This window comes from Poecilia reticulata, linkage group LG7 (assembly GCF_000633615.1).
Source record: "Poecilia reticulata strain Guanapo linkage group LG7, Guppy_female_1.0+MT, whole genome shotgun sequence".
In the NCBI taxonomy this organism is placed as follows: Eukaryota; Metazoa; Chordata; class Actinopteri; order Cyprinodontiformes; family Poeciliidae; genus Poecilia; species Poecilia reticulata.
The window spans coordinates 9,753,829-9,781,054 of NC_024337.1; the positions used below are offsets into that span (position 1 = coordinate 9,753,829).

Genomic DNA, 27,226 nt, shown 5'->3' on the forward strand with positions numbered 1-27,226 from the left:
TAAAACAACAAAACTATCAAGGACTTGATTATTTTCAACTAAAGTGTTAGCTAGCTGTCTAGCTTTGTTAGTGCACACATCGTGAGGGCAGCATAACCATTTTGTTCTTTTAAAGAAATGAATTAAGCCTAAATTCTTGACAAATTCGAAGAAGAAGAGGTTTTCATTGTCACAGAATAGATTTGTAGGTGTCATAAAGTGGGCTTCTAGCAACACTAGCACAAATGATAGCAAATGTCGGGTATAATTTCTTCTGCAGCTGCTGCGTTTTTTTTATTTTTTAAATGCCATCTTGAAAGGCACAGTCAAAGGCAACAAGTTTTGTCTTGAGCAACATCTGAATTGATCAACGTAACTTAAAATTAATCAGTTGCTATCAGTATATTTATATATTGTGTCACTTTACAACTCCAATTTTTGGGGAGGATTTTGTTTAACAGGCCAACACACAAAGTAGTGAATAAATATTTACTACTTTGTATATAGGAAAACTATATATATATTTTTTTAACAAGTAAAAGTCTGACATCTTTATCTTTATCTATTTAGCCTACTCTGAAATACTTTACTCTGAAATACCTAAACAAAAATAGGGGAACTGCCTACAAAGTCCACTAAATAACAGTCAGTCTGTCTGTACGTCCTATAATTGGATCTCAGTATAATTCTAGTTATTCTGTGAAGCCATCTGAGGTTTATTGGAGAACAATAAACAACAATTGGCTCCATGAGGAGGTCTTTGGTGTTCAGAGCAGAGTTAGTTAAACAAAAGAGACACAGCTGTCCACCCAAAGTGACATTTGAGACCAAAACGACCAAAAGTTTTTGGGCAACATTAAAAAAAAAGTTCTGTATTGTGGAAAGCTAACACTTCATATCACCATTAAGAATCATCCACTGAATGTTTCATAACGTAAAAACCTACAGGTGCTATAAATAACAACAGGGTGAAAGTGAGATGGAATTAAGTGGGAATGAAATCAGAGGGGGCTGCACAGTGGCGCAGTTGGTAGAGCTGTTGCCTTGCAGCAAGAAGGTTCTGGGTTTGATTCTGCATGAAGAATCTTTCTGCATGGAGTTTGCATGTTCTCCCTGTGCATGTGTGGGTTTTCTCCGGGTACTCCAGTTTCCTCCCACAGTCCAAAAACATGACTGTCAGGTTAATTGACCTCTCCAAATTGCCTCTAGGTGTGTGTGTGTGTGTGTGTGTGTGCGTGTGTGTGTGTGTGTGTATGGTTGTTTGTCCTGTGTGTCTCTGTGTTGCCCTGCGACAGACAGGAGACCTGTCCAGGGTGAATCTCGCCCAGAACGTCAGCTGGAGATGGGCACCAGCAACTCCCGACCCCACTAAGGGACAAGGGTGTAAAGAAAATTGATGGATGGATGAAACCAGAGGGATAAATACAGTAATGCGCTCCACGCAGTCGGCCAGTGAGCGAGATCATTATGGACAGGATGGGAGAGAAATGAGCAAATGGAGGAGATGGGAGGGGAAGCAACTTTCACTCTCAGCCTTTCAGAGGTTTACAGCTTTTAAAAGCAAACTGAAGTGCTGATTATCTCACTCATGGGGAAACGCTGGGGTCTGCGGGGAATCATCTTGGGTGGAGAGAGACACTAACAACAAAGAGGATTACCTCCGCTACATGTTGGTGGGATGGTTGATTTTGTTTTTAATGGACTTCATAGGTTCAACCTGAAGCGCTGAAATCACAGTGCGTACTTTTTCCCCTTTCTTTGACCTGAATTACACGTGCTGTCCCTTTAAATATGTCTTCACCGTTGCTATAATCTGCAGGTGCTCTGAGCAGCTGCAGATTATAGCAGGCTTGGAAAATAACATTTAAATCATGAATTTAAATGTTATTTTCCAAGCCTGTCTGCAGGAGTAAGTCAGTGTTAGTAAAATGTAACCTTCACCTTTTACTGCCAATAGATAAATTTATCAAAACAGATTAAATCATTGCAGCATCCAATAATGTGACTGGAGTCACATTTCCTTCTTGTGTGTCATGGAGATGCACTTTGTTATTGTGGGTGTAGATGAATATCGGTGCGTCGCATCACTCAAGACGACGCTGGTGAGAATGTGCATGAAGCATCCAGTCAACAGGCGACAAAACGTTTCAGGAAAACAGAACAAGCATAAAACTCAGAGAAGATAGACAGACGGCAGCTGGACGTTTCGGCGCAGTGAGAGCTCTGCTCTTCTTCTGAGGTTTCAGGTCCTTTTATCTGTCTTCCTGCCAGTCACAACACAGGTAGACATTTATTTCCAACATGTCAGAGCCTGATATACACAAATATATTTGTATAAATGGTAAGTGTGGTGTCCTTCTTTCACGCTCTAGTAGAGCTGCACTGATCACAGAATGTGTGGCCAATTTCTAATTGATTGAAAAGGAGCAGCAAAAATGTTTCACTTTATTTATTTAATTATTTTTTACAGCATAAACAGTTTGAGTCTGCAGGGATAAAAATGTTTTTTTTTTAGTTTTTTTTTTTTTTTTTAGCTTAGTCTAATATCAGGATGAACTCCTGCTAACGTCTCGTCTAAGAAAAAGTGATATTTCTAAGGGTCCTTACAGCTTCAGACATACGTCTGTCGAGTGAAAACAGATCAGCATTCTTCCCTTAGTAATAGCTTTCACACTGAAGAGTATTGTCAGTTCCTGGTAGGATTGACGGTGCATTCGCTCGTCAGAAAAAGGCTTGGAGTTTTTGTTTCTTACGCAGCCAATCACCAGTGAGAATGTCTCTTCTCAGTTTCTGCTGCTGTGAAACAATCATGTTTTTTTTTTATCCTTTAAATTGTAACTATTAGGACAGAAGTTAGGGGATAATCTTTATGCATCATTTTGCTCAGTAGCTGTTTAGTCTGTGTTGGTTTGAGGAGGGTTGGAGATAAACTAAGTGGAACAGGCTGAATGTGCCCAAACCCAAATCAATAAAGACACTTACATTTTTACAGTGCAGTGTCTCTGCACTGTGGCAGCGTAGTCAAAGCTTCTGATTTAAGTTTGTAGGGAGATTTCTTTTCTGAGAAAGCAAAATCTGTTGAATTCTTGGGGCCTTTATGCTTATAAATTAGCATTTCTCCATATTTTTTCTGAACTCTAATGCTGCTCTGTTTGAATAAATCTGTGCTTGTATTTCTTCTAGTAATCAAGGGATTATATTTCTTATGGCAAAGATAACATGCGTACCATGTAACAATAGTATTGACCTTCTCAAAATTCTGCTTTTTGCTTTACTGTTGAACACATTTTAAATGTCAGCGCAGTAAATGGTATTGATAAAAATTCTGAGAAGATAAAACTTGATCAAATGTTAAACTCTAACTCAAGTTAGGAGTTTCATGACTGGAAAGATTTAAAGTTTATTAAGATGAAATAAGCAGTTTTACCAAATATTTGCTGGAGAGTTTGAAAGTTGCCGTCATTATTGGTATTTTTTCTAGCTGCTCACTGACCTGCACACTGTTCCTGACTTATGTACAAAAATGCAGTGCTGCTTCCGTAAAACAGGTTCTTTGTTTGGGTGCTAAACACAAAAAATAAGTTTTGTTAATTAGACCAGGAGTAAATAAGTGTCACCTGCTCTTCTGTATTTTCTGCTTTATTTTAAACCTGATGGAAAAATATGACTGGACATGCTTCTCTTAGCTGCTGATCTTTATGGGAATTTCAAAAAGGCATTCCACTCTAACAAGGCGATTGGTGTCCATCATCTTTGTCCAGGTATGCAGTCTGAACAAGAAATAAGCTCAAAACGGCTGCAATAAACAGCAATGAACGAGGACCGTAGTTTATTTTGCCGTCACTCACAGGAAGGAGAATGGTTGGATTTTTAATTCAAAAAAATAAATAATGGGGGCTGTAATTCTTCTTGGAGTCAAAATGTAATTTCATCTTGACAAGCATGAGGAAACACCTCTTTGGGTTGAAAATGAAAAATCTGCAAATGAAGACGTTGTCACGCACTCAATCACTCTGATCGCTTATAACTCAGGAGGCAGAACAAGCGCACTAAGACAGAACCCGACTTACATCAAGATGCAATAAAACCGGTCGCAGATCTTTGCCAATTTCCCCCCAGAGAAGACTGCATTGTCGCTGCTGGTGTTTATTGCTAATGGTTTATTGCTTATAATGGCTGATGGATGCTGGAGTTTATTGTTGATGCATTAAAAGTATGAGCTCTGCTGGGTGTAGAAGTCGTGCTGCGGCCGCGCTCGGCTCCACGTAAGCCGCAGTGGAGAGATTACCATGAGGCTGCAGGTGCAGCTCCTTTGTGAAAACACGCGTCTGTGTTTGTCTTTTGTGTTTGGAAAGATCCTTTATGCTCTCCGTCTCTTTTCTTTGTCCTCCCCCCATCCTCTGTTCTCCGTCCTCCTCCTATCGTTTCATTTTTATTTTTTCTTCTCCTCCTTTTCGTCCTCTCTCCTTCCCCCCTCTCCCCACTGCTTTTCGCCCGGCTGCACGGCGAGGCGGGGTGACATCATCAGCACGCTGCCGGCCGTTGTTATGATGTGGAAATGGAGACGTGGAAAATGAGTAGCTGGCACCTCCCGCTGATGCTATAGTCTGGCTGGACTGTGGTTGCCATGGTTACTCTGCTTGTGTTTGTGTGCTGCTCTGCACAGACAGAGCAATGTGCTGCACTTGTGTTTATGTCTGGTTGGCAGACTCGCTGTTTGAAATTTAAGAAGCGTTAGCTTTCGCTTCTTTGCAAAAAATAAATAAATAAAAAAATGTGGCCCTTCAAAGGAGATGAAGCAAATGCTTGTCCTGTCTGGGAATTTTTGCAAAGGTGCCACATAATGAGAAAGAGTAATTTGATGTTGCCATTTTATTTTAGAGCAACAATTGTGGAAGGTATTGTGAATAAATAAATAAAATAGATCAAATCAATTTGTTTCCTATGCAGCACGTTAAACTATGAATGCATCAGTAAATGCACTTCTCTGCACTTTATGAAATTAATAAAAATCAGATATAAGTTGGGGATATTTTCATTTTCCATCCATTCATGTCTTATATTTTAAAATGTCTTTTTTTATGTGCTTTATTCCTTAAATAATCCTAGAATGCCTGAGTGGTGGACCTCTGGAGAAAGCTTTAGTTTTTAGACATTATTTCAAACTCTTTTTTTTTAAGTGATGCTCCTTCACAATGCATCCCAAATCATAATTAAACAAGTTATGACAAATTAAACGGCCGCAGCTACAAAGCAATTGCATGAGAATGACAGATGAGAGGAAACATGCCTGAAGGAAACCGCAGCATGCAGTCTTTTACAAAACCAGACAGAGAATTTAGATTTTTAAACAGGAGTTGTTAATGACAGAGAAAGAGAAGGACTGGATTTAAATGACAAAAAAATAAATCTTTTTCAGCAAATTATCATCAGAAGATTGTTTGTATTGTTGCTATAGGGATGGACTTGTTGCTGTGTTAGCTCATAGTGGAAATGATTTAATCTGTGGCACAGTCAGGATTTCCTCTGCCTCAAAAGCTGCACATTTGAAACTGTTTTTCATCTACGCTCTCACTCTCTGTATATGTCTCGTATGTTTGAGTCATGTAATTTTACATTAATTTATATTTTAAAAATGACAACGCCGCCTGTAATGATATACGAGATGTCGTTCACTTGTGGCATGTTGGGGAGTCTCATTCAGTCACCTGGATCAGAAACAGTCACTGGTTGGTTAATGGGGCAGAAAGGAGCTGTGGGGATCTGGAGCTGGCCTGAGGAGAGAAGAGAAGGATATTACGTGAATGCTTTGCTGTGCCTAAGGAGAAATGTGGCTGTGTTGGTATTTAGCTGTGGAGGAGAGGAACTGTTTAAAAGAAGAAAGAGTGAACTGTTTTCTTTTATGACCTCGCTCTGCTGCAAGAAATGATATTTAGATCCTTACTGAAATAAATCATTTCAGGAACAGTTGCCGAGAATTTAATCTACATGGTCATGTTTTCGTAGCATGTTCCTGCTTCAGGTTTAGGCTAAACTCCATGTCTTGTGGTTTCAGTCTGCTTTGGGGACTGTTTCGTGTTCAGTAAATTTTTCTGTGAAAAATACTGTCTGCGTTTATATTTACATTTTTGAATTTTTGAGATTTTCTGACTTTTTATAGTTTTTTTTTCACAGTTCAGTGGGTCTCAATAAGCCTCCGCTTTTACAGGTAGTTTAAGAAAGTTCCTCTCTCTCACAGTTATGTGCATTTTAACTAGGGAAGCAAGAGTTCAACATTTTTTAAATCATGTTATCGGTGCAAGTCCTCCCCTTTTTTTGTCTTTTCACTGGTAAAGTTTTCACATACCTGGAGTTTTTAAAGCACACACCTTTTTCATATACTTACAATTATTTTTCTATATATCCAGCAATGGGATAGCACTTTACAGGAGAGACTTTGCTCTTAGAAATATTACGGTGTTTTATTCCCTCAAGATTTCATAGTACAAGAACTCGCTACGTTTGCTACTTTAAATTGTTTAAACTTTTTAGCACATTTTAAAGTTCACTCAGGATGATGTTGCATTTCTGCACATGCCTAAAGAGGGAACAAAGAGAAGAGGAGCCAAAGTTATTCATGTTGTGCTGGAAGCATCAAGCAGCATTATTCCCAAACGCTACTTGACTCTAATGCTAATTTAAAGACGTTCTATTCTCCTTGCAATGAACTGTTTTTATTTATTTTACTTCTTTGGGATACCTTTAAACTCCTGCTTGCTGAAATTCTGGACAAAGTGAAATAAACTGTACCCACAAAGACATTTTTTTTTTTTTTTCAGCTGGAGGTCCGACAAGTAAGATTTGGAAATTCTAGAGGCATGAAATTCAAACACTTATAAAAAGTGTGAAGACTAGAGAACAGCAATAAAGGTGAAGTAGCTGAGGTATCAGAAAGTGGGTTGTAAAATGAGAATTTAGCTATTTAATATCATACGGGTTTGGTTGGTGTGAGAGGGCTGACATGCTCAGTGGACTGGATGACTCTGTAATCCTACAGTAAAGACGATTTATGATTGTCCTTCTTGCTCTAGAGGACATCCAAGGAACATTGCAGAGATCGCATTTTCACCAGGAAAACATGACCACACTGATAAAGCACTGTGGGAAGGAGATATATATAATTTTATGTTTAATTTTTCTGCATTACAAGCGTTGATAATTATGACTATGCTTGATTCAAGGACAGAGCACATCAGTGGACAGATCCTAATGTCATTTTATTGGCCCAGTTTGCGGCTAGAAGGGAGCTCTTATTTCAAACTTGAAGCAATTTCTCTCTCAGATTTCTCTTCCAAAATAAACCATCTACTTGAAATATATTGTGAATAAGTTTGTGGACATGGTGAATTTGGAAACATGAGTGCTCCTTTAGCTACGTTTTTGTTGTAAGGAGTAAAAAAAAACGGCTATTGTAGGTTAGCATTGATTGTTGAGCATCCAAGATACACATTAGAACAATATCTAGTAAGTATGTGGAGATTTCACTCATCAGTTATCAACATAGTTGTAGAAATGCTCAAATTTTACATGTAATTTGACATAGCATGTATTTGGTTTTTATATTATTTTGCGATAAATTGGCAAAATAACTTTGCGGTTAAAAAAAACATGTTTTGAAATCCTTTAAATCAGAATTGTTAAAGTTTACCCCCACGTCAGTGCTTAATAAACATAAACTGGACAGAGCTGTTACAAGAAGAATCAGCATGTTAATATATGTCTTTAAACGTAAAATGGTCCTAAAAATAAAAACAAAACACCAATGTCAGTGTGTATTCCTCTTTGAGACGAAGAAGAAAGAGTAACTGGTTCTGTGGAGTTGGCAAACAAGTGCTCAGTGGATTTTCTTTTGACTCATCTGGGCTGAACTTCAAAAACATTTCATGCCTCTTGAAGCTGTATAGTTTGCCGTACCTGGCCTGTGCGTGATGCTGAAAAGCAAATCCTTTGAAAGTGGTCAATTGTCAAGGTTAGTTTGCTGAGGGTTTATCCTCTTTTTTTTTTTTTTTTACAGAATGTCTTGGGTCATCAGGGTGACAACACGGATACCGTGACACAGAGCCGAACCATCAGTAATTAAATGACCAGCCAGCCCTGCTACAGTTCATTCACTCGTCCATCTGTAGCCAATGAGAAGTTTCACTGTCTGAAAAAAGATTTCAGTTTTTCTAAATCCAGCAGGAAGGCGTAGTTGTGCATAATTGCACGGGTGGAAATGAAATGAGCTGGGCTTCAAGAAAACTGATGAGTCAACTGACCATTAATTATATGAGACGGATATGAAATGTCCCCATGGCCTATTTTACTAATAGCTTTCATAGCTTTTTCAAATAGACCTTCTCATAATTAGCACAAACATCCCCAGCAGCCTAGCAGGTTCTGGATGTGCACCCTGTGTGATTACAGTTAAAAGAAACTCGTTGGCTCCACACAACTGTGAAGTTGACGTAACTTCATGAAACAAACAAAAAAAACAACTCAGGGGAGCAAATATGGTTGCTGTATTCTAAAGCTAACTGGACATCTTTATATATTCGACGGCTCAGTTATTGGTATGTGTTTATTTATGAAACTATTCTGGGTGCTACTGCTTCTTATCTGTCTTGTTGCTTAATAAGGAAACATGGGAGTTACAAGCTTAGATCTATGGATGTTTTACAATCTGTTGTTCCCAAAAGTACAAACTGACCTGGACTAGAAAGCTTTTAGGTTTTCTGTACCTCGTCTGTGGAACGATTTACAATCTGAGCTTCAACTTCATGCCCTTGTTACGCTGAGAGACTTTAAAAATATGGGAATATCTTGGCAGTTTTTTAATTAAGCTGATGTTGTCTTGGCCGGGTCTCACTTATTAAAGAGATATCTGGTCTTGATGGGCATAACTGGATAAATAAAGATTAACTAAATAAAAAACTTGTATATACTTTAAACATGCTTCTAGGTTGGCTAAAAATGCACTTATTAGCCTTAGCTTGGTAACATTGTAAGTTGTTAGTTTTAAAGCTAAATGTAATTAGCATGCTAAAGGAATGTAGCTGTATTACTTCTTTTTAGATGAGTATGAGAATTTAGTCTGTACTTGTTCCACAGTGGCTATTTACTAAAAGGGTTTTCTCGCTCTCTGAGTTCCTTAGAGCAACATTTCCAGAGTGTAACACATGTGCAAAAATGTCTATGGTGAAATCCAACGAACTCCAATTAGCCATGCTAGGTTGATCTCTAAAAAGTGGCTAAAAAACATTTAAGTTTTTCCTAACTTTTAGCTTCTTATTCTAACCTTGCCAAACAGAAAAAAAGGTGTCTGACTGTAGAGTGAATTGATCATTAAGCGCAGACAGGTCGGCTTCTCCCAGGATTTATGAGTGTTTGGTTGTACTTACCCTCCCCGAGCTTTCTTTGGGCACTCCGGTGGTTTCCCCTGCACATTTCTGGAGGTGGAGTAATGCAGTTTTGTGTTCGTCTGTCACACTGAGGTCAAAAATTAATAGCCACCACATAGTTGGTCCCAGCACTGATTTGATGGGAGCAGTGGAGCGAGTCCAAGTGGCAGAGTGGGAGCGCTCGCATACGGGCATTTCTCTGTCTTCCTCTCAGGGGTCTTAATCTCTGCCAGAGCCTTCACCGCAGAAAAAAATATTGCAACAGAATCAGAAAATGACCCAACGCCCCTTATGTGGAACAAGTGAGAGCAGATTTCTGGGTTTAACTCCCGAGCGGTGCAACACTGAATGTGTGTTTTCTCTTATAAAACTGGCTCAACCCTTCAGAAAAAAAAGATACAACTAAAAGGCCTCTTGTTTTAGCAGGTTGCTTACTTTATATTTTCCATTTGACTATAACTCTCCACAAACCGTCTAATTATCTTCTTGTCTTTTTCCATTCTTATGGGGTTTTTTTCTACTTTATGTTTAGCCTGCTTACAATTATAGCTCTAAATCTGGTCACCACACAGCAACAGCCACACAACAACCCCATATGATTGCCTCTTTGTTCGGTTGCTTATCAGCTATCAGGAGCATCGTCCGTCCTGCACTCATCCCCCTCTGTGTAATAACCTCCACCATGCTGCGCGTCGATAAGCCGGCCTCTTAAAACCACATTTAGCTCATTCCTTCACCCGAAGCTAACAGCTAAAAGCCCCGTGTTCATTTGTGTTTGACTCTGTGCCCGGGTCAGCATCTGCCTTGGTCGCTTTTATAACCGCCGTCGTGGCCTCTCTAACTGGACAAAATCAGGTCAAACTGTGTTGCAACACACAGCATTTGCTTTGCATATCACAATTAATTAATAAAAAACACCCTCCCCTTAACTGTTTTCACACATTTTAAACTCCTGGAAAAGGCACAGCTTCTGCCCTTCAGCGAAAACGATTACGGACAAGACAGCATCTCATCATCTCTTTTTGCTCGGAGCAAGAAGTTAGGCCTCCAATCAGCCTGTCATATCCTGTTTGATTTCCTGTCAACACGCGATTGCCAGGATCGAAACCCAGAAACCCAGAAGATGGAGAGGAAGACACGTGATTTGACACCCCTTGACAAAGACGTGTAAAAAAAATACTTAAAATGATCATGTTTTATTGCACTGCAAAATAATTGAAAAAATACTGTATTTAATTTTTCTTGTTTTGAAAAAGTTGCTTTTAGCGATTCACAGTAACGCGTATAGGTAGAGGGATCACTGACAGTTTCTGTTCCACAGTTTTTCTACAGTATTGGGACTGAGATGGTCATAAAGAAGGATTTATTACAACTTCTGCTACTGTAGATCCTTATTCTGTAGAAAAACCCAGTGGAGTGTCATTTTCAGGTTTCTCCAACAAAATCTCAAAGGTGTATGAAGGCAAAACAAACCTACAGCTGTAGGTCCACATATATGGATCTGGATGATAAATTGCCCACACAATAAATAATAATATTGTTTTGAAAACATTTTCAAGGAATACATTGATAATGGCATACCAATGCAAGTTCGCACTCTTAAACATCAATAAACTTTATTTTTTGTAAAAATAAAACAAAAAAAAACTTAACACTGGAACAAACCGTTTACATTAGGAGTGTCTGCTGAAATTACCCTTCGGGTGTGTGTGGTGAACGCGTTGGTCTTTGTGTTTGAACTGTCAGTCACATCTAAAGGTCAGCCGAGCCTTTTATGTCCTCCAGCGCCGGATATTGTTCTGCTTTCACTGAGATAAAACAGGCGGTTATTATTTAAAGCACCACAAGCTTCAGCACGTTGGCTTTTATGACAGACTCTTATCTGCTTATCTGCTTTTTATCTATGATACTTTAAATCACATATACTCTAATTAATTGACCAAAATTATAATTATTAGCTAAATGTTTGACAGAGTATTTATTACTACGTGTGAGGTCATTGATAGTGTTTAATGTATCTGTAGCTTTCTTTATCCAGCAGACTATTTGCAGCTGGATGTGACACACACACCCACGCACACACGCACCCACACACGCACACACACACACACACATAATTGATGCAGCTCAATCTGCCAATTACCGAAGGACCCAGTCAGCTTGCTGTCATACGTGCTGCACTTCACTGTCTTTCTTATGCAGCACCCTGTGAAATACTAGCAGCTGTCACTGCTGCCTTGTGTGTTTGTCAGGTGTAAGGCGGCGCGTGACAAGATATTCTGACTAATTAAATTTGTGAATCGCACTTTCCTACCAGCCACATGGAGGTCAGAAGGGTGAGTTTGTGGACATGCAAGTTAGCCCTTGCATGTATGTAAATAGGAGTAGCTTAGATACATGCATTGGCACGAATAAGGAAAAGAGGCCTGATTGAAACATAAATAAAGCCGTGTACTGTCAAAATGTTGACTATTGTAGCAAGATTTGTTTATTTTTTTATGTATAAGATTATTGTAGTAAATTAAATTCATACTCATGGAAGTTTCACTCTCTCATATTACAACCAGGTTCTTTATACATTTTACTGGGTTTGTAAAATAGACATCTTCCATGTCAATTCCAATGAACCACATGATACTGCCACCACCATGCCTGAGAATGGAGATAGAGCATTCAAATTATGTACAGAGTATCATATTTTTTTTCATCTTTCTCCATATTTGGACGGACCACATATAATCCTGAAGCATCTGAGAATTAAAAAAAAAAATTTTGTCATCTTGTTACAGTTACATCTGTCACTTGCACAAGGCGTCTTCCTCTTTTGTCTTTTAAGATCTCAGACTCTGACTCATTTTAATCTTTGCAATTCAGGAACAGGAGGTTAACTTCAGGTTTCAACTCATTAGATGCCGCTTCCTGTCAGAAAGCATCAACAAAGCTCAGTTTGACAGAAAGGGAGCAGGGAGGTGTGAACTGCACACGACGCTCTCTATTTATAGCGTCTAAAAGGGTGCTGCTCTGGGCTTCGCTGGGACGTCCACAGTGTCACACTCACCAGATGGAGACCCTGTGTGTTGGTGTGTTGTGTTCACATATGGTTTCTCTGTGTGAAGTGGGAATGGAGGGGGAGATGTGTTTGTGTAACCCTGTTTTGATACGGCAGGGTGACATTTTAAAACTAACTTCCTGACTATTTTAGTTTTCAAGATATCAAAAGCAGCATGTTTTTGTTTGGTTTTTTTTTGTACAGGCATGCGCTTTTTAATGTAAAGTGTGTTCATCAGTTGTCTAGATTTCATAAATACAGATGAACACAGGTGATAACTGAATGAAATGGAAAATGCTGTTACAGTTAGTAAACATGCTAAGACCAGCTAATCATAGCCGGCAGAATAATCTGTCTGTCACGTTCCTGTAATCCATTTTCTCAGCCACTTGGTTATTAATTCTTACCCACTAAGCTATTATTAGAGCTATCAGTCATAAGCATGTTAACATTAGGCTCAGTGCTTTACCTTGCTGCAGCAATCTGTCAACCCCCAAAAAACCCAATAGGAATCATTACTCTTTCAAGTGACACGAGAGACCTCAGCAACAAACCTTCGATCCTCCAAAGCAGCAAAAAAAAAAAAAAAAAAAAAATCAACTACCACATTTTTGGGCTGAAATGACCTTTTGAAATGACATATTTTACCTTAATCTGGATTTTTAAAAAGTGAGTGTTTTGTCAGTTTTAGGCATCTGAAAATCTGGTTTACCACGCCTGGTTTCGGCATCAGCTTTAGTTGGAGAAAAAAAGGTTTTGCTGCTTTAAACACTTGAAATAAACTGTTCAGCTGGTGACACTGGCACGGCGAATGTCTTGAAAACTTGCTAGTTTTCAGATTTAAATGACTCAGAAACCCTAACAGCGATACATTAAACTGCATGGAAACATTTGGGTAAAAATGTTTGCAACACAACTTAAAGCTATAGAATTTGCCGTCTGTGAATTTAGCTGTAAATGGGGAAATTTGTTCTTTATTGTCGGATCTTTTTCTTTGTTTAGTATTCAGGAAATCAGATGCAGACAATCATTACTAATCTTTTCGGTTTTGCTTGTTATGATGGCTGAAGGGGATAAAAGGCTCGCACGTTCACAATAATGCAGTGATGTTCAACAATAAATCATGTTTGTGAAAGTTCAACCGCAGGGCGAACTAGCATTACTCTTAAGCTCGCCCATAAGAACACTGTTTCCCTTGTCTCGCTGCAAAAAGAAGTAGAGACAGAAGCTTAATGAAAGAGCAGAAAGGGTGGCCGTAAACATTTCACACCCTTCAATTAGGTCTTTAATTCATTCTGTGTCAATATTGAGGTTACAGTTTGAGGACTGGTTGTGTTGTTGTGATGAGCCTAGTGTCCCTCCGTGAACCTCTTCCATATTTACGTCTTTATCGCATGGTTGTTACTCTAACACTGAATGCACAGAGCGGGCTTTCAGGTTGCTGTTGATGTTTAATCATGTAAATTGGGATCAGCTGATTGCTCTCCGGAGAGATGCTTAGATGACTTAGATAACTCCCATTTTCTGAAAGCAAAAAAAAGAAGAAGAAGAAACAAAACAAATGTCTGGACATTTTCAAATCCCGACTCCTGACTTTGTTTTTGATTCAACTCCTTCAGTCCTCCTTTTTTTTCCTCTCTCATCGCTTGTCATTCGTCCGCCAACACTTACCCCCTCTTCATTTACGTTCCTTCCTCCTCTTCCTGTTTCTGTCTTCTCATTAATGTGCTGCCAACAGGGTGCTTTGGCGACAGCCTGCAGAAGCTGTCGTCACGGCAACGTACCATAGTCTGTGGTTGCTGATGCATGTATTTGTAGGGAGGATAAGGGGGATTGAAATGGATGCTGCATTCGTTGCTTCCTCCTCAGAATAGAGGAGGTGATGGCATTAAATATTAATAAAACCAAGTCTGACCTCTTCTTTATCCTCCAACTCGCTGAGCTCGTAGTACTTTAATGTTTTAACTATTTGAAAAAATTTAAGGGAATAATAAAACTTTTTAAGTATTGAATTTTAAATCTGCATAAGAAAATGTGTCTGCTTCCATTCATGCACCACTGAGCATACTGCGTGTGTCTAATGTTTACCGGACTTTGCAATATTGATTATGTTTCTGCAGGTGCAGTAGTTCCTCGTTGAGTATTACACAGAAAGCAACAGACAAATGTAAAAGCTGCATTTACAGAACACAAAAGAAAAGGAACAAGTACTTTAATTTTGTATTTTTCTTTTTCGAATTTGGTCGTTGTTTTTGGGGACATCTGCTGAGCGGCAACAAAATAAATTTAGCAGCACTTTGGCTTTGAAAGATAAGGAAGATACCTCACAGCTGTAGAGAACCAAAAGTGGCAGCTAAACCCAGATGATCGCCGTATACTCACCACATGGATAACTCAGCTCAATCAAAGCAGTGGTGTTGTGTTTGAAATTTGTTCTTCTTCTCAAGGTTACCTACTAACACGCTGCCCTTAAGAAGCACACAGTTGACACTCACACACATGCGCACGCGTACGGCCCAAACATATACACACTTATTGGCAGATAAACAGAAGCTTTTCGATTGATGGAAGAGGCTGGGAGCGAGCAGCGGTGCTCCTGGTAACAAAGGGAACCTCCTGTCTGCCCCTTTCTTTGTTTTCTCCTCAATTTTATTCTCTCTTTCTTTGTACCCTGCTTTAATTTTTTTATTCCTTTGGTTACAGCCTGTGATTACGTGTGACAAATGAAAGTTTATATTTTTCTTTCTGGAAGCAGGGTAACACATCCGTTTCCAGTCGGTCCAGTGGCTCTTTGTTGCTCTGCTAATGCTATGCTAATGTTATGCAAATTGAGCATTTAGCCTCTTGGCTTTGGCTGCGCTTATATACACACACAAGACAGTGAGAGCTGAATTACATCACTTTTGTTGCATCACTTGTTTCCTCATGGTGGGAAAACTTAAAATATGTGTTATGATAGACTGAAAACAGGAATCTGAAGAATGACATTAACTGTTACTGTATGGTCACTGTAGTTCAGGAAAGGCATAAAGACACATTTTAGATTTTTTTAAGTCTGTCAGGATTAAATGTTTGATGGGGAACCACTTGATTTGTTTACTTGGTTCCTACATTGTCTTAAATACTCTAGAAAAATATGAGATTTGATTTTATCCAAATATAGAAGTGTAAAGAAGGAAGAATCAGTAATGCTAAAACATTTGTCTTATGAACTTTTTCCTTATTTGGTTAAAGTAAACAAACTCAAAAAGGATCAATAAATGTGTATTTATATTTACATTTTTAGGTTTTTGTCCAACTCCTGCATTGTTTTAGTTTCTGGCTTGAGTTATTGTGTGTGTGATCAGGACTCACAACCTGTCAGATTTTACAAGAGTCAAGTTGGTCAAACTGTTATCAGAGCTTAATTCAATGGGAACGGTTCTCTAAAAAGGTTTTCAGGTAATAAATACCGAATCCAATTAGATTAGATGTGAGGTTTCAGGTTTGTTGAATATATGCCTGAAATAAATGAAAATACTTAACTCCAACAAAAAATAAGCTGATAGTTTAACTACATGGCTGTCAAGTAGCTTAAGGTACAAAATAGAAATATAAAAATACAAAAGTCACAGATAACAAACTGTGTTTAGCTGTGCATAATGCAAGCACTCAGATTACATTCTTCTCCCTCTCTTCTCCCCTTGCGTTTTAGCTCTTTCATCTCTTACTTCCATCTTTTTTTCCTCTCTCTTCTCACCTCCACTCCTGTGACGAGAGCACAGAAGGAATTGTTTTATTTCTGCCTTCAGAGTATTCAACTCCAAAAATAAAACACAAACATGAACTCATTGCTCTTCGGAGGGAGTTGCGTTTATTACTGCTCGCTTTCTGGTGTGTTGCCCAAGTTTGAGTTTTCTTCCATGTTCCCTTACAAAAAACCCCGAAAAACAATTATCTTTTAATAGGTACTTAATGCTCTAGTTGCTGCTATTTAAACATTTGTGTGCAGCTTTTATCAGATGTAGTCTTTCTTGTATTTCTCATGAACATTGTTTTTTCCCATAAAGTCCAGGATTGCTGCATTCTCCCATTTAAATTTTATTACCATCATTTCTTTCTTGCAGAGCTCATAAATGGGGGGGAAACATGAAAAAGCAATTCAAAACAGTCACCATGCTTGCTGATGCAACATTTAACCTGATATAACACTTTGAAACCACTGCATTGGGTATTTTGGTACATTTTATTTCTGGTTCTCAGTTCACTCTGCATCACCCAAAGTGATCTGATGTTCCAGGAGCTGACGGCAAACTGGCTGATTATTTCCCACCTCGGCATTAGCGGGATGGGTGTATGACAGACTGTGTGTCAATGCGCTCGGTGTGGAAGTGGAGTGTTTGCATGTGTGTGTTTAGTAATGAGCAGAGAAGCCTGGGGATTTGGGAAAACACTGGTGTTGCTTCCCTCTTATCTTTTGCGTTCTGACGCGAGCCGAGTCGCTTCGCTTTGCATGCAAACAACTGCAGGGAGCTACTTAACATCTCTCACTGAGAATAAATAGCATGTTAGGGTTTGTGCACTGTGTAGCTTAAGCAGTCTGTGCTTTTTTAATCACTTCATGTGGTAAATGGCAGGATGTGTATTTTTTTTATTGTCGCATGTAAATCCTTTCCCCGACCACATAATAATTCAGTACCTTTCCAAATATAGTAATTTAGTCGTTTTACAACACTGTCACCTTTCTAAAATGATGACCTAAGCCATTTAAAAAAATTGCCACCTTTTTTTTTGCCAAAAGATTATTTAGGAGAAAAAAAACACTCTTGGCAAAAAAAAAAAAAAAATAAATAAATAAAAAACATGCTGGTTGGATTTTTCTTTGCTGCTCCATAATGGTAATTGGGTTGTAATTATCGCCCTTCCTCTGATCTGATCTGCCAATCATCCATTTCTATCTGCTACCATCCGGTTTAATCTTACACACGCAGTCACATTCAGCACACACGCTGGTTATGCAACCATTGTGTGGCTGCGCTGTGGCGAATCTTTGTCCCATTGTGTGTAATGGTAATGCTGATATGCCAGGGTCCTGTTTCTCAGACCAAACCTTTGCCTGGAAGAGACAAAGATGGAGTGTGTGTTAGTGCAAAGCTTTGTTCTTTTTTAATTTCTCCCCTATCTCCACACATGCACACACATTTTCCACTTCACAGTTATGCACCATAACACACATTGAGGTTTGTGGCTGAACATGACAGAAATGAGTAAAAACACAGAGGGTGTCTGTACTTTTTTTTTAAGCCACCGTAATTGTAAATCAAGAAGCAGCCATCCACTGACAGGCTAATTCAAACTTAGAGGTTCTGTTCTCCCTGCATGCGACTCTCTGGATTTCATGCCTGGTTGGTTCATGTGTCTGTATAATAGAATCAAATCTGATTTCTGCTCTGCTTCCTCTTGATCTCTCTGATTCTTATCTATTGTCGTTCCCAGTGAGACAAGCCGTAACTCCGCTTTCTCTTTGGGAAATCTTTTGCCCCAGTCCATCAAAAACCCAACTTGATTGGATCAACTTGAACATCTTCAGAATAAGTGGGTTTTTTTTCCCCCTCTAAACTTCTCTCTTGTTTTGAATGCTTGAACTATTTTTTTTTTTTTAATCTAGCGCTGCTTCATGTTGACGGTTCGTTTTCACACTTGCATAATTACAGTTTTTGCTTTGGCTGTTTGTTATTGATTCCATGTCATTGTATTTCACCATCCTTCTTTCATATTGCAGGGAGTTTTTTTTTTTTCTTATCTGATCTCCTTAGTTTACTCAACCCTGTCCTGCCCTGCCCTGTGTGTTATGACTGGTTGAACCGCACATCAGATCAGATCAGATGAGAGGGAGGAGAGGAGAGTCCTCACTGCTGTGAAGAGAAATCAAGTCTTTTTTTATTATTTCCACGTTCTTTTCTGACTCTGTCTTTTGTTTTCTTCAATCCTTGTCATCATCTGAACCATCCGGTTCTTTTCCTGCTTCCACAAGTTCAGTTATTTTTAACCTTGTACTAAGTCTTTTCTGCCTATGTTTTCCCAAAAACCCACCATCCACCATCATGTCTGCTGTATTGGTTTACAATCTAGTTGTCGTGAAAGGTGCGAAAAGAAACTCTTACAGACAGATCTCCACTGCAGGGACAGACAGCCAAATGGGGGAGGGTCCTTCAGAAGCTGTTGAATATCTTACCAGAGAGCAACGTAAGTCAACTCGCTATCTTATCCGCAGTGTAACTGGAGATCTGCAGTCTCAGAAACATGAGAGCAGGGCTCTGGTCACAGTGTGTGGGCTTCCACACGATAAATTATGAAGAGCCCCCAGTACACTTTCAGTGTTGCCTCTGCATATTATTTATGAAAAAGCCCAGCTGAACCACAGGACAGATTGGTTATTTTAAGGAGGATTATTCATGCTGGAATCTGTCCGTAAAGACGACAAGGAAGAAGGAAACATTTGATTATGATTTTACATCATTATTCATATGTTAAATGATTTTAGACGGGGTGCGACAGGTGTGAGTATATACTGCTACAACATGTGGAGGAAGGCGTTCTGGTCACGACGATGATTTTCTTCAGCAGAAGCTGTCAGAGGTGATGGGGAGATCGATAAAAGCTCAGCAATTCTAGAAAAAAGAAAACCTGCTAGTGGCTGCAAATGACTCTGAGGTGGATGTTGAAATTGTTTAGATCAAGGCATATTATGTTTTAAAATAACCCAGTCTATAGACCAGACCCAAATCAGAATCTATGGGAAATGACGTAAAATGTGGTGTAAGTGTCTCTCTTCCGGACCTGCAGTCATGTTCCTCTTTACAAGAGGAGTAAAGAGGACAAAAATAAATAAAAATATATATATTTTAAAGTCTTAACCTTTAAAACGGTTCCTTCACAGACTGAGAAAAATAAAATGCTTCTGCCGTTTCAGCATCTTGTAGACACTCTGTGAATTTGAGAGAACTGCGACATATATCAATAAAAGCATTTGACACACTGAGTCAGCATCTTGTGTCAAATCTTGAGCTGTTTAATTGTCATGGTAAAGTCTAGTTTTCTGTATACTCCGCGCACCAGTTCAGTTTATTCTTAGCGCGCTACTCATAGAAAATCAGTGCATGTTTAGAAAACTACAAAGTCTAGATTGCAGGAAGGACGAATCAGTTGGGTTCCCATCACAGGCTTCTTGTGTTTTGTGTCTCATCATAAAATAAAGTGGATTCAAATATAAGAGGAGTAAATGTTTTTATTTACATGCATTTAAAGTTTTAAAGGAATATCACCAATGGATCGATGTGTAGAGAAGATAGCTATTTTGTTTTCAAGTGAAATATATTTGTACTTTTAGTAAGTTTTTTTTTTTTTATATTATTTGTTAAAGGCTGTTCAAGTCCAGCTGTGGTACCTAAACAAGTACACTAATATATCTAGCAGCACATCCACCAGCAGTTTTCCATTTGTTGCCAGAATCCCAGAGCCGAGTCGAGAGTCCGACCCGACAGCTCCCACACGAGTACTGCCAGAATCGATGGCTCCATTATCAGGGGGGTCCTATTGATGGGTTCAGAGCCGCTAATAGCCCGTTTGCCCCCTGACAAACTGGTATCCGAGTGGGTTTGAGGGGACGGACGAGGGTGAGGACACCCCAGCAGGAGATGGAAACTTAAGTGGTTTGAAACGGGCTTTCTGTTGGAGGATGAGGTGGTGAAGAAGAAAGAGCAGGTGGAGACCGATGGCGAGACGGAGAACCAGACCAAAACAGCTCCTGTGCTGATTTAATTGCTGTTCCTCTGATGTGATGGAGATTTATTTTAACTTCATGTTTCCATCATAATCTAAACAGCTGTTTGCCATTCCCTCTTGCTCGACCCTCCCCACCTCTCTCTCCGTTCCTCCTTTTGTTGTTACTGATCAGCTCCAGAGAGCGAGACTGACAGGGAGGGCGGGAGAGACAGAGAGTAGCCTGTTTCCATGGAAACGTGCTGAGCCAGATAAGCTTGGTTACTTGCACTGCAGAGTATGTGCTATGTTTGTTTGCATGATGAAGGTCTGTTTTTGCCTCTTGAGAGGAGGAATGATGATTGATTAGAGTCTGATTCACTGGGCAGAACAGATGCTTGGATGAACAGACGATGTGTGTGCATGTGTGTGTATGTGTGTGCGTGTGTGTATCAGCGTCTCTGTAGTCCTTACCTCCACCTCAACGCTGTAAGTCCGCACTCTTATCAGCGGCCCTGCAGTGATTAGGATCGCCATGGGATTGATCAGCATCGCCATAGCAATGACGTCTTATCTAAGGCCAGGAGAAGAATAACACAGCTTAGGTTTCCCAGTTTGGCTTCCTGTTAGAAACACTTTCATTAAAATGAATACTAAAATAGCACTTCTTCATCAGAGATCAGGTAGGGAAAGCTTTTATCTGTCATAAATAATATAATGGAACACCACAAATCAGAGCATTGAGGTTACTTTCCACTCATTTTTTTTGTTTGGTAAAACTTTTTGTACAAATTTGCTTATTCAAATTTCTCATAAACAGTTACAAAAAAGGTAGAAAAACAACATTGAAAATGTGTTAATACCTTCCCTTTCAGTAGCTATTAATTGTTTATATTAGTAGCAAAGAAGGAATTATGACACTTCTATAGGGGAGCAGTTGTTTTAAAGTGATCACCTTTCCAATTTTGTATCTTTTGTGTCTTTATAGTAAAATAAACCCTGTTTTTACAAGGGGGTAGCATCATATATTTTGTCGTTACCTTGGTTACGGTGTCAAGCATTACTTCTATCTGTATTCCCTCCTGAATGTCGATCAGGAGGGAGCTTTCCCAGAAATGGAAAGCTCATACGGATTGAACAGAGCAGCTTTGCTGTTCTCTGCTCAGCATTCCTCTGCTGAAAGTATTGCCGTCTCATTCCCTCAATAAACTGAAATATATATATATATATATATAACCAAGTGGTTATATATATATATATATATATATAATTTTTAAATAGCTTCTTACTTCTTTGGACGTCATCTGACTTTATATTTAAACATCTCACTTATGTGGCAAATGGCCAACTTTAAGCTTCACCCTGCAGTAAGAACTTCCACACCGAAGAGTGTTGATGACTTCTATATGGTGTGTTCAGATGTCTCAGCTGCTGGCTTGCTGGTCAAGTGTTAATAATTATTAGCAGCAATAATGGTTGGTGTTAACAATGCAGGAAATCTGCCTATTCTGATCGACACACGATTTTTGTTTGCACCGTTAGAGAGACTAGCAGAAAGAAGGGGAACATAAATAGTTAATTATTGACGATTCTTTCACTTTTATATGCGAGGTTTGAGAAATCTAATTTGTCTGCTTTCTCAAGCATTGCTGTTGAGTTTTTTCCCCTCTAATTTTGATCTCTAAAATTGTGCTTTTGGAGCCTCATGAATATCATTTTTTGTAGCAAATGGACATGCAAAAAGTGAGACATGAAGCCTGGTGAACAAAACAAAAGACTCTCTCTTATGATATATTTATCATTTTGCTATTTAGTTTTTTTCACATTTTGTCTTAGACCCACACTTTAGTGTCCAATAAAAGATATTGAAGACAACCAAGATTTTTCTTTTAGTAACAGAAGCAGCAGCCTCTTTGCTGCCGTTTCTCTTAATGCTTGTTGTTTCTGACCGATTTTATTCTTAACAGAATCGAAGAGGTGCAACTTATTGCTAATGAGAATGTCATTATGTCTCTGCTGCAGAACTCCCAGAAGAAAAGAGGAGCACGGTCCAGCAACAAACCGGACAAGAAGCCTGCTCCACAGGTGAGGCTTTAACTGGGACGGGGGGAAAATCACACTCACTGCTTGGAGGGTGGTTCCTCTGAGTGCTTCAAATAATCGATAAGAGAAACACACCGCTGTCTCGGGAGCCAAAACAACTTAAACCTGCAAAGACATGGACATTGATCCGGTATGCATCCACACACACCACAGAATGAAAAGTGAGCAAGAAATAAATTAGTTTTTACAAAGGTATTGCTGGTGTTTCTGCTCTGCCACTCATTGTATTCTAATTGAAAAGTTTTACATCAGTGTTTTAACTTCAGAAATGTAAAGAATGGCTAATTTCTGGCCCTATGACTGCCACACAATCAGAGCACATGGTTGATAAATGTGTCTCTGTTCAAGAAGTGATGATTGTCCACAAATGTCCTCCATGTCTTATGCCTTTCTATTTCTGATTGTTCTTTTTGTCTTGCAGGTGTGCTAATTACAAAATTTTCATTTGCTTTGGCTGTAACAGATAAAGCTTTCAACATAGGATTTAATCTCCATTTGCTCTTATTCAGTTTCCCTTGTCAGCATTATTGAAGTCACACTTCAGTAGTCAACAAACATTACCAAAAGAGATCATGTCCCTCTTTGAAACATCCCAGGATGCACTAGTTATTGTCGTCAGGTCAGAAAAGTCACACATGTACGAGGTGAACACCCAGCAGAATGAAACGCGTTGAGTGTTTGCAGGTATTTCTTTTCACCAATGTCTCTGCTGCGCCGCCAAGACGTGCCTTGGCTTCCCCTCTCAAACCACATACCATAAATGGCTGTAAATTCAGCTGCCCTCCCTTCGTTTAATGTGGTTGGAAGCGCTCCACGGGCTGTAAAACAAACAGCCACGGAGCTGCTGCTGGGGAATGTGTGCACTCGGTCACCTGAGGTCAGCTGCAGCAAGAGCAGCTAGGTTTGGGATGAGAGAAAGATGCATTCAGGTTCAAATTTAAGAGTTTTTTTTCCCCCCTTTAAAACAAGAAGGCCGAACCAGACGTTTCCTCGACAATTTGCTAGCACATTTATGTTCCTCTCGCCGTCGAGGTAGCGAATAGTCTCTGCAGATGATGGATGACGTCTGAGACAAACCACTAATGAGTGTGTTTGCTGATGTTTTCCCTAAGACTTTTTTATTCTTGTAATTCAAGCAAAATACAAACGCAGCAGGACTCCGACCTCACCATTTAGTGGCTTCGGTCCGCATGTCGGTCAGACAGAGCTTCGGAAATGTCTTCCTTTAAAGTTTAAAGAGTTTGTCAGAGAGGCTTTCGCTCTCGTCCAAGATGACATGAAAGCGCTACAGTTCATAAAGCTCATGACTTTGTTTTGCTAGTTTTAAATGATACAGACTCAAAGAGGAGCAATCTTGTGCTTGAAGTGATCTGACTGGTCAGCTTGTTGTTGTGCCATGCTTTGTGTATATTTGTGCTGTCAGGTTGTCTGTTCCTCCCTGTCTAACAAACTGGCCTTTCTCTATATATGCAACTCCTTTCTCTGTAAAATGGTAAACACTCAGGTGTGATGAGTAACTGGCTGTGATATTCCACGGGCATTAAATTATACACAAATTATAGGTGTATAATTATTATTATTATTATTTTATTTTATTTTTTTTAATGGATGTATTTTCCACGGCACAACAAGCACAAATGATTCAAGCGATACGTTTTGGTAAACAATGTGGTGGTCTTACATTTTTACACGACCATGAATCAAAAACAGAAATTACTGGGAGTTGCTGTCAGGGAGTGTAGCATCTTTGTCACCCCAGTGCTTTCCTTCCCTCTTGTCATGTCACTTCAGGAAGACAATTCAGACCTGAAATGTCAGCTCCACTTTGCCAAAGAGGAGTCGGCCCTGATGTGCAAGAAGCTGACCAAGTTGGTGAAGGACAGCGAGGCCATGAAGGAGGAGCTGGCCAAGTACAGGTCTCTGTATGGAGACGTCAACAGCTCGCTCACCGTGGAGGAGGTAAGAGGAGGACGGACCGCGAGGACTCAAAGGCTGCTAACTGCACGATACGAAAAGGAAGCATGGAGGATTAACTTTTACCCTAAAGAGTAGTAAATAGTGCTGAACTCAGCCTGGTGAAGTATAGAATTTAATATCAGTGTTTTCCAGGTCTGAGTATGGAGACAGAAAATAAGGATGTTGAAAAATATTTGTTTTTCCAGACTTTATTTATTCAAATGTCTGAACGTCCTTTCATCTGTCCTTCCTTCATTGTTTATTGCTTTTCTTATTTCCTCTTTTCTTCCTTCCCTCCTAGACTTTTCTGCTTCCTTCCCTGTTTTTCTCTTTGTTGTGTCCTTCCTTCCTTCCTTCTGTCCTTCCTTCCTTCCTTCCTTCCTTCCTTCCTTCCTTCCTTCCTTCCTTCCTTCCTTCCTTCCTTCCTTCCTTCCTTCCTTCCTTCCTTCCTTCCTTCCTTCCTTTTTTCTATCGTTTCTTCTTTCCCTTTTTACTCATCCATCCATCCATCCATCCATCCATCCATCCATCCATCCATCCATTAATCCTGACAACAAAGAAAAATTGTATCTGGAAAAGTTTGGTACTTTAAATGTCCAGGAACTCCATAAACAATGTTACGGCTTGCTGCCTGTTTTGTACAAGTTGTGGTCTGGTAAACAGTCTCATTACAGCATTAGTGTATTATAGTGGTAAACTATTGCATTTCTTTTCTTCCCACAAAACACTCAAGAGGCCAATGTAGTCATTACATGTCGGTGGGAGTGCCTGAGAAAAACCCTGCAGAGGGAAAGTTGCATTGCTTTAAAAACCACCAAAGCACTATAAAGCTAAACTCAAACTTTTTGTATTTTATTTAACAATTTTTTTTTTCTTAACTCAATAGAATTTTAATTGCTCATACGTGCGTGTATTAGCTTTTTATTTTTCTTAAAAACTTCAAAAGCATCTGAACAGACAACACGGTTTATTAACATTTATCAAGACAAAGCAGGCATAAATACCAGATGAGTTAAAAAAGAAAGCACTTAACAGTGCGAGCAACGTAAACAGACTCTCAGCTAAACATTTTCGGGCAAACATGTGTCGAGATGCTTGAGGTCACGGTTTGCCCTGTTTGACTCGTCTCAGGTTGCCGACTCTCCACACACTCGCGAAGCTGAGGTCAGAGTTCACCTGAAGCTAGTAGAGGAGGAGGCCAACCTGCTGAGTCGACGCATCGTGGAGCTGGAGGTGGAGAACAGGGGACTCCGAGCCGAGATGGACGAAATGAAGGGCTCACAAGGTGGTTAGTCCTATTAGCTGTTTATTTTATTTTACTTCCTTCGATTAAAAAGTAGAAAAAAATAAATAAGGTGACATATAGTCATGTCATTTGGCATAGTAATATTGCACATCTTGCATATGGTACACACATCACCATTAGATGAAACTTAAACCTCACATTCTCATCACTGACTGCAATTATTTACACATTATTAACATCAATAGCAATTTTTCCCCCCGGTTTTGCCATCCTATGCTGTTCAGCCGAGGTGCCAGGACACATTTTAAAACTGTTAATAAAAATATGTCAGCTGTTTCTTCATGTGAAAGTATTTATGATATCTATTTAAATCTTAAATACTTTCTCTTTCAGAATTTTGTCGACAATTTTTTTTTTTTTTTTTTAACAAGTTTTTTTCTGAAACAACTGTCTTTACTCCTAGACGGCCACCAAGAACTTTCTAGCGTTGGTCCAGGGGCCGGGCTCGGAGGGGCCGTGGTGCTTGGTGGAGGGGCCTCGTCCGAAAACGTCATGGAGCTCCAGAGGCACCTGCAGTTTGTGGAGGAGGAGGCCGAGCTGCTGAGGAGGTCTCTGATCGAGATGGAGGAGCAAAACAAGCTGCTGATGAACGAGATCAACCGCTACAAATCCGAACTCCCGCTTGCGACGTCGGCGCTGTCCGCCGAGTCGCTGATGTCTCTGACGGACGGGCTGCTGAACGACAGCCACTCGGTCCAGGACGGGGCCGTGCTCATCAGCACCGACACGCCGACCCCCGAGGAGGAACTGAGGCTGACGAGGCTTCAGGTGGGAGAGCTGAGTGGGAAAGTGAAGAAGCTGCAGTACGAGAACCGCGTGCTGCTGTCCAACCTGCAGCGCTGCGATCTCGCCTCGTACCACGCTCCTTCTTCCTCGTCCTCCTCCTCGTTGAGGCTGGCTTTGGAGACAGACGCAGAAGCAGGAGACTCGGCTGAGTGCCTTCCTCTCAGGTATGTTTGGATATTGTTTTCCGATGCTTCTTTCAGCATACTGTTATTGTTGTGACGAGTGTCTCGCTCAAGTCAAGTCAGTCTGTATGGCGCATTTCAGCATCAAGGCAGCTCAAAGTGCTATGCACCATACAAACAATATCAATGATTTACGAAACAAGCAACAAACATTAGATTTGATCAAATGTCATCGTCAAAATCAAATTGTTGACCAGTGTTCCATATGCTGCTCATCAAAGACAAGTTTTTAGCCTTGACCTGCAGAAACTCAGTGGTTCAGTTGTGTCATTTCATTGGTGCACTTTATTCAAAAAGGGATGATCTACAACGCAAACATAAATGCCACCGTTCGATGCGATGTACCAGAGTATTGAAAAAGCCAATTCGCATCCGCCGTGTCCTAACAAGACATGAAGATTTAGCGGTTTTCTCAAAGTTTCTTCCATGTTAGAGGAGCGTTGAAGCTGAATGCTGCTTCTCCACGTTTGATTCTGGCTAAAGGATGGAGGGACTGTAGAGCTGCTGGGATGTGGTCTGGTATCACTATGATAGCATGTGATAATAAGCTTCTAAACCCTTGACACTGGATTTTATCTAAAATTGTGTCAAGGCAAAGCTGTTGATATATATCTTGTAACAAGTTGTATCCTTTAGTTGCACTTCCAAACCTTTAACCAGTGATCTGTAACTATGATCTGCACAGTATTATTGGATTATATGTTTT

At 39.8% G+C, this 27,226-nt stretch overlaps 1 protein-coding gene across 2 annotated transcripts in view; it reads left to right on the forward strand.

The window, feature by feature from the left end:
* Positions 1–27,226, forward strand: part of mtcl2 (microtubule crosslinking factor 2) — a 92,890-nt gene that overhangs the window by 38,302 nt on the left and 27,362 nt on the right. For both annotated transcript variants that reach the window (XM_017305798.1, XM_017305799.1), the window contains exons 5-8: positions 22,210–22,272; positions 24,082–24,249; positions 25,378–25,531; positions 25,956–26,502. In XM_017305798.1, coding sequence (XP_017161287.1) covers positions 22,210–22,272; positions 24,082–24,249; positions 25,378–25,531; positions 25,956–26,502 — 932 coding nt within the window. The remainder of the gene's footprint in view (positions 1–22,209; positions 22,273–24,081; positions 24,250–25,377; positions 25,532–25,955; positions 26,503–27,226) is intronic.